Here is a 12,218-nt window from a genome sequence, read left to right on the forward strand (position 1 = left end):
TGCCGCTTAGATGCTTGTATCTGCCCGGGGCTGTTGATGGGTCTGTATGCAATGATGGGCGTAGCTGCGGGAAGTTTATTGTTTTTTTTTGTTGATGAGTGAGTATAGGGGTGGGATTTAATAAGTTTTCTTCGTCCCACTCCTTTTTCAGGCAAGTTTTGTTTTTTGTTTTGTGTATTTTATGTTCAATATAGGTATTTGTTGTGCCTGAAAATGAATAAATAAATGAATGAAATGAATGAATTCTGTTCTTAAAAAATGCTGACAATGCAAATGTACTGATTGATATATTTCAACAGATGATATTATTGTTTCAGGATTTACACACAATCCAGTTTATAGTGCAGTTCAGTTGCACATTGCATTCTTTTATGGGTAACAGTATAAAATACCTGTGCCAAGAATAAATATAAGTGTCCACTCAAGCAAAAATTGCATGCATATATCTATTATAGTCAATATCTATAATATAGTCTATAGATATAAGTGTATTATATCTCCTATATCTATCTATTTATATCAATCTGTTCCTAAAGACATTCAATAGCTGCAATATTCATATGAATAATACATTTATGATTTATAATTTTAATAAATGCATACTTATCATTCTAGTTCTGGTTAAACAGAGTATTAAACTGAAAGCTGCATAACTACCAATAGCAAAAATATTTCTAAACAAAAAAAGAAAACATAAACACATAAATCCTTTCAGTTGTCGTGCCTCCTGTTCTTTTACATTCCAAGGGCAGGCAGCTTTGTTAAGTAACCGATTACTACAGGAGAGCTTATTACTCGTATGAGGCTTTTTTTGTTAAACCCATCTTTTAGCTAAGGGCAACTTTGCTTGAGGCACAATCTGTAAAAAACATTTCATAATGGGTTGGTGTGTCAGCCGTATCCATAGTAACCACTTTGGTATGTGTGCGTGTGTGTGACGATGCACTCACAGCCATCATAGATGTCAGTGGGAATGTGGACAGCCGTGTGGTTGTAGTCAGTCAAACGTTTAAACGAGGGGTCCTCTTGAAAGTCTGGTCGAATCCTGTTCTTTCTTCCCTCTGTCTCATTTGCATCCAGCTGAAAGGGGAAAAAAAGATTCAAAGCACTATCTATGGCTGTTCTCACTATAGGTTTAAGAAATCATAGCAGACATCTTTATGTAAATTAATGAGGCACATTGCACATATATGACATGGTTTGTTGGTCTCCATAAAAACGAAAGACTTTACAACAGCCTGAACGCACATTCTCAACAGCTCATCGCTACCATAATAACAACATTGTTGCACTTTTCACACCCTGCATGCTTTAAAAAAAAACCTGACTGTTTACGTGATGACTCGCTTTTTTTCATTTTATCATCTTCATTTGGGAGGAGGAGCCGGAGACACTCAGATTGTTTATGCCCCTTGTGGAGATTTATAACTCCTGCCGTGCATTTGCCAATTTACATCAATGAGAGCAGTAGAGACAGGGAGGAAAAGATGAGATACCGATGAACGAAAGCAGGGTAGAGAGGGGCCGAGGTAGTGAGGTGGTGAGAGAGGCAGAGGGGGAGGGAGAAATGGTGCGAACAGTTGCTTCCTAATAAAGCAAGAGCCTAGCCAGCTCATACATCTCATCTGTCAATTAGAGGAGAAACATGGCAGAGACCTCTTCACCTGAGAGAGGCTGGAAGGAGGGATGACAGAGAGGTAGCTACATGGGAAGAAAAGCTCCAAGAAGCAGCAAACTGGGGGCTGCAGTACAGAGCTAAGACGATAAGAGAAAGCGGGGGTGAAAATGTGGTGATTTTTGCAGGAGTAAAATGAGGGAGATGAGGGAATATGAGGCAATGAAGGCGGGGTGGGGGTGGGGATGCTGTGTAGCAAAAGCACATTCATGATGCATGTATGACCTATGTGTTTGCAGGGGCTCAAAGAGAAAGAGAATAAATTAACAGAGGAGGGCAAAAAAGCACACTCACATTGTCCTTTGCGTTGTAGTAGGCAATTTCATCATCCTGTAAACAAGTGACAAAGAAGCACAAAAAATGCTTTTTGGATGCTTCAGGGTGTTGCACAAAGAACCCTAACATTTATGCAACTATTAAATATTTGATCAATTTCTAAGCAGTTCTTTATTTTGCCATTTGTTAATTCTATTATTTAGTTAAAAAAGATACTAGTCTGTGTTTTTGCTTAAATAAATAAGGTATGGTCATATTTCACCATGTCCCTCTGTCCCTGCAGCCATTTGCAATGCTCCAGGTAAGCATTTTTTGCCTCTTAGATAGCAATGTAATAACTGCCTCTGTGACAAGTATTTTTCCTGAGCATTGCTTTTTTCTCTTATATAATTGTTTGCCACCCGGGTTGTTAGAAGGCAAAGCATCTGTCATTGAAAATGAGGGGCATGTATCATAACACAGTGTATAATGAGCAATAAACCAGTTAACAAAAGGAACTGTACTCACTGCTAATGATGGATGCTGAAAACATGTAAAAACTATTCACACAATCAAATTATTCTAAGTCTAGCAAACTTAGACTACATGCATCACCATTTGTGTATCTGTGCGTCTGCTAGACGTAGGAACACAATATGATATTTTCACAATTATTCACTCACAAAACAATAATATTAGTATGATTTTTAACATTGTGCAATATGTAGAGTATTGCAGTAGTGATTAATCAACATCAAATTTTGTCCTCAAACTTTGTCACTATCAGATTTATCCAATAAGATAAATTGGATTTCACTTCAGATATTTTTTTTAATTTAATTTAATTTATTTATTAAATTTTTTTTTTTGGCAAAATGAGATTATAAAGCATGCCAACACTATCACTAAAGCCTGCGGTAAAATGTTGCCATAAGATGAAGTTAGTTATCTGTCTGAGATCGAATAGGTTGATGTTGGCTGCATGAACGTCACATGCACTCAGTTTCTGGTAATGCACCAGTTAACTGTGATAAATCGTAGAAAATCACAAAATCTGTTGTTGTCTGCATAGACAGAAATTCACATTTAACCACTACACTTGCGCTCAGCAATCTTGCTGTTCTATAAATACAACCAGCTGGCAGCCAGTTGAGTCAAGTCCCCTCGAATTGTGCTCACTGACAAAGACTCATTCAAACTGATGCCAATATGATGGCAATCTGTCTGCATTTATAAATTAGATGTGAATTATTTGAAAAGCTTCAATTAAAAATGGTCATTACTGTGCCACACCCTCAAGCTCTGGGCAACAATTAAGTCACCCTTAGTTGAAATCGGCAAAGGAATGTGAACAATTACCATACAATTACCAGGCAGCCATTAATTTTTGTTTGGTTGCTGCCCTATTTTTACTTGTATGGCTGAGTCATTAGCCTTTTCTGAATTAGGAGGTAGGTTTGTTGAGCTAAATGTTTCCAGTGTCCAGACAGTTTTTCACAACCTGTTAATGTAGGTTTGCTCAGCTAATGTTATCTCAGGATAATGGTGCATGAGACAAGTCATCTTGTTTTCCAGACAGCTAGTATTCCCAGAGTATTTTAATTAATTTAATCAAATATAAATATTTAGTGTCCCTGTATCGATATATTATCCCCATCCTAAATACAGCAGTACTATGCTGTATCATTTTTTCATCCATCCCTAATAGATAGCACATAAAAAACACATATAAACGTGTTTTTTTTTTCTGTATTTTCTCTCTCTGTGTTACCTCGAAATCATCTTTCCACTGATGCTTCATTTGAAACTCTTCAGCAGCTGTGGCCAGTTTCTGGGAAGTGAAATATGACAAAAGATTTAGGCTGGAGCAGAGCAGGGCGATATGACCAAAAATATTTATCACGATATACATTTGAAAATTTGCGATAACGATATAACTGACGATATAATTGACACTAGACAAAATACTTTACAACTCCTGAACTTTATTAGTGCAAAACCCCCCCAAAAAACATCAATGTATTTTCACTTAAACAAGCAGCTTTTTTAAGTGCATTAAAATTATATAAAAAAAATAACAGTGCAAATGCAAATTCCTTGCTGACAGTTTAACCAAAAGGCATTTCCAGTGGAAATTGGCCAACATATCCTCAGCATAACCATGTATAATATTCACAAAACTTAAAAAGAGGTTATACACACACAATACGGTAATATTATGTTGAAGCACAGTACGTATCACTCCGCGAGGCGCCTGCCTACGATAGCCGTAATGCTCCGATAATCCACCAAGCGGTGCGGGTTTGTAGCTCAGCAAAGTTGTACTGAAACATTTGACAAATTTTCAAGTGCCGTGTACCACATAAAATCGTTTCGAGGTCAGTAAACACAACCAGAATTCATACATAAGGCACACGGGATTATAAGGGGCACTGTCGATTTTCAGAAAAATCAAAGGATTGATTTTAAGTGTGCCATATTTTCCAAAAAAACACGGTAATAATGACAGCCCACTGGCATGCTCTACCAAAAATAGTGCTTTGTTGTGTATCTGACGGATGAAAGCTAAACCAGTTCCACACCACTGAAGTTGCAGCATTTTTACAAACCAATTCTGTTCATCTGTTTCATTTAACGATCCACTTCTGCTCTTCTCATTCTGCGTCGCCGCCATGTGCGTATGTAAACAAAGGCACTGCGCATGCGCGTTTTACCCATATTCTATCGCGATATTTCATTTTCCTATCGTTGCATAACATTACACTGGTATTACCGTGAACGGTATGATACAGCCCAGCCCTAGCCTGGAATATATACTGGGTATCCTTCCTTCAAAACATCTCTCTCATTTGAGAAAACCTGAGCAAAAGAGAGCACATTAGAAAACGCGGTGGAGACCACCCTAGAGACAAGAGAGAAATGATTGTGATCTCACTTGCAGAGCTCAAACCACAGGGCTATCAAGGTCTTGCAGCACTCACTGTCCGCTAAAGGCCACGCCACAGAGTATCAGAATGTCAAAATGAAAAGGTTGTACTGTAAGAAAGTAGTGTGTGGGTGGGTGTGTGGCTGAATGTGTGAGCGAGTCAGAGAGTGTGAAACATAGAGCTAACTGAATAAAATAAGTTGGGTTCAGTGCAGGAAGAAATGATGGATCAGTGAATAAAATGAAGAACAAATAAATTACCCACTGAAAAAGCTATCAATCAAAAAGGAATTATATAAAGGAATATAAATGTAATTAACCACACTTGTATTATTATATGGTGTTTACCTGACAGTGTAAAGCACCTTGAGGTGACTGCTGTTGTTATTTGGCACTATATACATGCAATTGAATTTAATTGAAAATGTAATTAATCTCACCTTTAATCTAGTCATCTCTCCTGCAATTGCACATATACGTGCTGTTTTGTTACTTCTTGCAAGTACAAACTATAATAACAATGCGTCTTCCATCTGGGAACAAACAAGTTCTGATGTGCATCCAGCGAAATAAACATCTATCCAAGATCACAAGGTTGAAATGTAATATATATGTCTTGATACTGAAAAATCTTGAGATATTACCTTCCAGTTGTGCTATACAATTCAGGTGATGCTTACATTATAATTTAGCAAAGTGTAATTTCATCTTCTGAATTCTTTTTTTTTTAATGGAAAGGAAGGCAGAACTGAGAAATGTGCTAACAAAAGGGGAAAAAATGGCTCAAAAAGGGGACAGAGTGATAGATACCTTATTTCTACATTTTTACTTTGATTTGTGGACTAATTTAACCACGAGGCCTGCATCAATTTTTAAAACATCTTGTTCCAAGTTTCATAACTAGTGCCATAGAAATGGAAAAGGTAAGAGGTTAGAACAAAAGTGCGATAAGGAATGAAAGCAAAGAGCAGGACAAAGAATCTTCCTTCACAACACCAAAGTTAAATCATGTTAGAATCAAATCTTTTTATATGATTACGAAAAACTGTTTTTATAGCTGCATCTTTGTCTGACAACCATCTGTTGGCTCGTGCAAGCATATATAACAGGCATGCTAGATGGACACATCTTTGGATGAGATGCTTATATTATTTTGAATTGGTATTTTTACGGAGTATGTTTATGTGACCCTGTGTCTGCTGTCGGCAATCGTTCCATTTTGATCAACAGTTCCATTCCTTTGGCCTCCAGTCCTGGGCTCTGTTCCAGACCTCTCTCTAGCTCCCATGCACTGGATGTCAACCGCTAAATATACACCCTGCTGCAGCTATATACACACGTACACACTGACCAACCCAAAACAGTGAAAAAAATGTGAAATGATTACAAGCATTGTGACCGATGTACATTGTACATAAAAATTGCATGTGCTAACAATGCATCAAGTGCTGAATCGTATTTACCAGTTAGTGGTAGCAAGCATCATAGTCAAACAGAGTCAGACACTGCTCCCTGCTACCACCAATCACTAAAGCGTTTAGATGTTGTCAGTGATTCCAACTGCATATCTAAATCAAAAGCTCTGTTAAAAGTTACAGTTTTTGGAGTAAAATGAAAACATGTCCAACTGGCAGTTGCACAATGCAGACAAACATGAGGTGTCTTGTTATTTATTTTAAGCATTCCCACATCGTAATGAAACCATTGCTATTTTTAAAACCATGTGTTTGGTTAGGGAAGCCTAACTCTGCAGATCGGCATGTTCTACTCTATTTTAAAATGTTAAAGTTGGCCACTTATGCTCATTTCCAGCTTCATATTTCTTGTTCTTTGAATCTTTTTGACTCTACAGTGGTGTGAAAAAGTTTTTGCCCTCTTTCTGATTGCCTGTTTTTCTATATGTTTTCGGGCATGAGTCTGCTTTTTAAGGTCATGCCACAGCATCTCAATCGGATTCAGGTGAAGACTTTGACCAGGACACGCCAAAGTTTTTATTTTGTTTTTCTTAAGACATTCAGAGGTGGACTTCCTGTTTTGGATCATTGTCCGGCTGTAGAACCCAAGTGTGCTTCAGCTTGAGGTCACAAACAGGTGGCCGGACATTCTCCTTCAGGATGTTTTGGTAAACAGCAGAATTCATGGTTCCATTTACCACAGCAAGTCTTAAATTTCCTGAGGCAGCAGAACAGCCCTAGACCATCACACTACAACTACCATACTTAACTGTTTACTGTTTTCAGGTGGGTTTTTTTTTAGATCCTGTCATAATGTGTTGCTTTTTGAGATCTTTTAGCCTGCTTCACTTTATAAAACAGGTTCTATTTAAGTGATTTTTTGATTCAACAGGTCTGCCAATAGTCAGGGCTGAGTGTGTTTGGTGAAACTGAGCTCAGGTTCCCAAAAAATGCAGTTTTTTGCAATTAATTCATTATTTTAATAAGAAGGGCAATTACTTTTTCAAACAGAACGAGGATAACTTTTCTCTCTTAATCAATGAAATCATCATTGTAACTTATCTTATCAAAATAAGTTTGATGATCTGAAACATTATGTGTGACAAATATGCAAAACACTAGTAAATCAAGAAGGGGCCAAACACTTTTTGACACCACTGTATGTGTCGGTCAGTTGAAGTTGATTCTAAACTGTGCCGATGCACTTGTAAAATCATCTTGAGGTCAGATAAGTGTGACATTGGTGCCCCTGATAATGTTGCTTAGCAACAGGGAGATCCCAAAATGAGACCATCACTTATCAAAGAAACTTGACTCGGCTAAGTTTGACATAAATGCCTTCAGCAGATACGCTATGCAAAAAATAGAGCATTTTTGATCTACTGGCGAGATTTGTGAGTTGTCAAATGTCAACAGTGTAGCATCACATCAACCCAAGTGCACTAACTGAGCTTCATCAGATAAACAGAAAACCAGGCTATTGCTCATAAAATGATAAGCTTGCATAATATCAGTGCAAAAAGATACAGGAACACATAATCAAGGTAGTCTAAAAACATATGGATAGGCATTATCCATATGTTCCCTTGGGTTTCTCCTTCAGCAAAACATTGTATCAGAAATGATACATGCATATAACCAACAGCTGTTCAACTCCTGATACATCGTACATCATACTTAAGCCATTAGTGTGACATTCATGAATTATATAAGACTTTGTGTGAAAAAAACACATGTGAAAATCCCTTTTTTTGCCTGACTGTATATGAACATGCACATGCAGAAACCACACATCTACACACGCTTCCTAAGAGACCAACAGGCATGTTAAAAATTCATGACAGGGCTTTGACGAGTCTCCACTACCCCCTGGGAGATATGGGGGAGGGTGAGAATGAGTGTGCGAGGAAAGATACCTAATTACCCTTCTATTTTGCTTGCATCCCTCTCTCTCTTTCTCTCTTTTTTATGTCAAACACATACAAAGGTTATCAGTCTAGCCAAAGAAAGCAACAACATAATCAAATGTGCTTTGCACTGAGGGATCTAGATTTGAAGAGGCTACTCAGTGAGTGGCAGCTAAACTCTCTGAATGAGCACAACAGTTCATTAGAGCTGCTGAAAACTGCTGTCTCTGCCAATTGATTAGAAGCCACTGTTACTCCACTAAAATGCACAAATTTGCACTATAATGGATTACACTCTGCAAAACGCCCAACCTAATGGTTTTTTAGTCTCACTTTCACTAATTGTGAAAGTTGGACACCATGATGAGCTCACTCTTTCAGTTCATGACCACTGGAGACCTGAGAAGAACTATCACTCCTCTGCAATTGGCAGCAGAGCGTAGCATGGGTACCAGGAGAGTGAGAATTGGGTATATGATTCTTGGGAAGAGAAGTTGTTTTCAGACTCGTACTGATAAAAATTTTTACTGGTTAAAAGTTTAAAAGACATCTAAATATACCTAAAAACCGAGTTACATTTCATTCAACGTGGCATTGAAGTTGGGTCGTGTTCTCTGGGGGACGAGGCGGTTTAGAGATTTCAGGGAGAACAGGGGGAACAAGAGAGAGTTCTCAAGAATAATGCAGTCTATGACAAAAATGTTCAATAAAACCTACAGGCAGCGCAACTGAAGCTAGTTAGTAGTGAGCTCTATCTTTTTTCTCAGATGAACATAAAAATGACCTCATGATGACTCTAACAACTGCTGTGCAGATTAATATTCTAAGAGCCAAATAGGGCAGATACAGCTTTTAACTACTCATACTCACTGATGTATAGGATCATTGTTCTACTGCCGTTGAGAGCTGACCTGAGTGCTAGGTAGTCCTACTAGTCCCACAGAGAGATATTTCTGCCCTGCTCTCACCACTCTTAGTTGTCATTCTGCCAGGGCCGCCCAGCAGCCCACCATGCATTTAGTGAGAAAGCAGAGCACAGCTTAAAGGATAGACAGAGAAGATGAGACAGGCTCTGCTAAACCTCACAGAGCATCCCAGACACCCTGTGTATATGTGTGTGTGTGTGTGTTTATGTGTGTCTAAAGGCTCCAGACACTGAAATCAATAGGCTGTTCAGTGCACACTGCCCAACTCCCACAGACAACAAAGCAATACTTACAAGAGTAGTAACAGTCTAAATGATCATTAACACCCACATTCGCTCTTATCTTACTCTTTCTCAGTTCTGATGTGTCCAGACATCGTGTTTTTTACTTGCCATAATGAGCTCCGTCTCAAATGGATGGTAAAAAAAGTAAAAATGGGGGAGGTGTGAAAAAAGAAATAATAGAAAAGAAAGAGATGACTCTGAAAAGGGAAGAGGGAAGGACATAATTAACGAGCAGATGTATTAGCAGAAAGGACAGTCTAGAGAGAGGAAAAAAAACAATACTCTGACTCAGCATGATCACTGCCTTCAAAGTAAACTCATTAAAACAAAGCTCATCAGAATGAACACTGGAATGAGGAAAACATATAGCTGGGTGGCTTATGGATGATTTACTGAGCAACGGGATGGTTTCCGTGTTTGGAAAAGGACAAACAAAAACACCTTCATCCGTGTCTAATAAATAAATACTTTACATATATGCAGGAATATACATAAAGGAGAACAAAAAGAGTAAGAAAATAAATGAATTCATATCATGGCAAGACATGGAGAGCAGGGCAAAGGACAGACAGACAGGACAGTAGTAGTTTAAAATGAAAGCTGCATGGAGAAAGAAGAGACAGATGGCAGAAGAATAGAGTGAGTGATAAAGCAGTGAGAGATGTCAGAGGAGATAGCTAAAAGGTTGATTTTAAATATCAGTTTGACAGAGAACTGTGACAAAAGGCCAGGATTTGAACAAAGAGGAGACAGCACTGGGTGTACTGGAACAGAGAGTTGACAGAAAAGGTGGGAGGGATGGAAGTATCCACAGAGAAGAAGGTGAGATAGTAAAAGGAGGAAGAAAGCATGAGACAGAGTGACAGACCTGAGGTATCTGCAGCTGCGAGAACCCATGGGAGAGCCTTGCTGATAGGAACAGTAAATGTACACCTGCTCCCCATTCCATTTAGTATTTTGGCTTTTTTGTTGTCATGCATGTATCTCAGAGATCTATTGCTAAGTGTAGCTATATCCCCTATGTGGACACCATGGATGGATAATTGGTATTAATATACTTCTTTCCAGTACACTTGGAGAATGCCATGTTCTTGTAGTATATCAGCTGTGTTCAAAGATATGCAGTCACAACTGTTTGGACGGTCCCCCTGAAAGCCTCTCGTACAACCTCAAATTGTTATTATGATTTACAAACACTCTGATCTAAAGAAACCTTGCATGCTTACCACTTCACAACAAGAATGGCTCTCTTCCACAGTGTGTACTTTGTCCTGTCTCTCTCCCCTCACCCCTAACCAATCATGGCAGATGGCTTCTACCTGAAGTCTAAAAGGGAGTTTTTCTTTCCCACTGTCACCAATCAAAAACTCCTATTGGGTGTCTAATTGTTGGGGTTTTCTCTCTGTTATTGCATGTGCTTTATCTTATAATATAGAATTTCTGACACGGAGAGACTGTAGATTTAGGTGTGCTTACTGTATGCTTACTATTAGGGATGGGTACTGGTATCCAGTGCCATTATGGCACCGGTTCTGACATAAACGGTAGTAACCAGACCAAAAAGCAGCGCACATTTCGGTGCTTTATTTCGGTGCTTTTTCTTCCTGATATGTCATACACTTTAGATTCTAGCCAATCATTTTACGTTTCCAAGGATAGTAGGCGGGCCCAGGTATGTAGGTTGTTTTAGAGCAGAGCTACAGATTAAAAATGCCCAAGGCGAAGTGGTCAAAACTCTGGCTGTACTTCACAGCAAAAGATGCAAACTCAGCAGCCTGCAACAAGTGCTTTAAGGTGATACTGTGCAAAGGAGGTAACACCTCGAATCTGATAAAACACCTGGCGACATATAGCATTTTGTTAAAAGCCGAGAAATGCGCCGTATTTGATAGCTTGTTGCGAGACCTCACACCATGCACATCTACTGCAGGTGGGTTGCCTGTTATTGGACCCGGAGTTAGCAACATCCCCCAAAAACCCGAAGAGGAGAGTCCTGGCCCCTTGCCCTGCCAGTGTAGCAGAAATGATGAGGGATGATGATGGCAGCAGCAGCAGCTTCTCTGCATGAGTAGCTTAATGTTGTTCGTGTGTAATTTACGTTGAGTACGCTAACCGCGTTATTACATTAATGCATGTAAGGTGAACTAGCAAACACCATCGTAGTTACATGCGGCTGTCTTCTTGTTTGATGGCAGATGCTCCCTTCACCCTGGCAAAAAAGGCTAAAATGACCAAAGAAAAAGTGGAAAACAGTTAAATATTTTTGGACAAAGTTTGTGTTTTTTCCATTGTTTAAGCACTGCTTCCAGCCAAGACTGATACCATAAATCCCCTATAGCTGCAGAAAAGGCTAACGTTGTTATCTTTTTATAAGAAAAACAGCTGAACATGAGAGGTTTTTGGACCAATTTTGTGTTCTCCATTCTTTTAGCACCGGTTTGAGCACCGTTTAAGCACCGGCACCGTTTCAGAAGTACCGGTTTGGTACTGGTATCGGATAAAACCTAAACGATACCCATCCCTACTTACTGTTAAGATCTATACATATATATATATATACAGTGGGGCAAAAAAGTATTTAGTCAGCCACCGATTGTGCAAGTTCCCCCACTTAAAATGATGACAGAGGTCAGTAATTTGCACCAGAGGTACACTTCAACTGTGAGAGACAGAATGTGAAAAAAAAATCCATGAATTCACATGGTAGGATTTGTAAAGAATTTATTCGTAAATCAGGGTAGAAAATAAGTATTTGGTCACCTCAAACAAGGAAAATCTCTGGCTCTCACAG

The 12,218-nt window shown here is 38.8% G+C and overlaps 1 protein-coding gene across 1 annotated transcript in view; it reads right to left on the reverse strand.

Annotated features, from left to right (window-relative positions):
* LOC146627797 (voltage-dependent calcium channel subunit alpha-2/delta-1) overlaps positions 1-12,218 on the reverse strand; it is an 86,122-nt gene that overhangs the window by 54,988 nt on the left and 18,916 nt on the right. Inside the window, exons 4-6 of the mRNA XM_085359172.1 lie at positions 3,702-3,761; positions 1,970-2,005; positions 951-1,080 (exon numbers count right to left, since the gene is read on the reverse strand). Of these exons, the coding sequence (XP_085215298.1) occupies positions 951-1,080; positions 1,970-2,005; positions 3,702-3,761 (226 nt within the window). The remainder of the gene's footprint in view (positions 1-950; positions 1,081-1,969; positions 2,006-3,701; positions 3,762-12,218) is intronic.

The sequence above is a fragment of the Diplotaxodon limnothrissa genome, linkage group LG7, assembly GCF_057381915.1.
Source record: "Diplotaxodon limnothrissa isolate DT_005_m linkage group LG7, D_limnothrissa_male_GT1.1, whole genome shotgun sequence".
Taxonomy (NCBI): Eukaryota; Metazoa; Chordata; class Actinopteri; order Cichliformes; family Cichlidae; genus Diplotaxodon; species Diplotaxodon limnothrissa.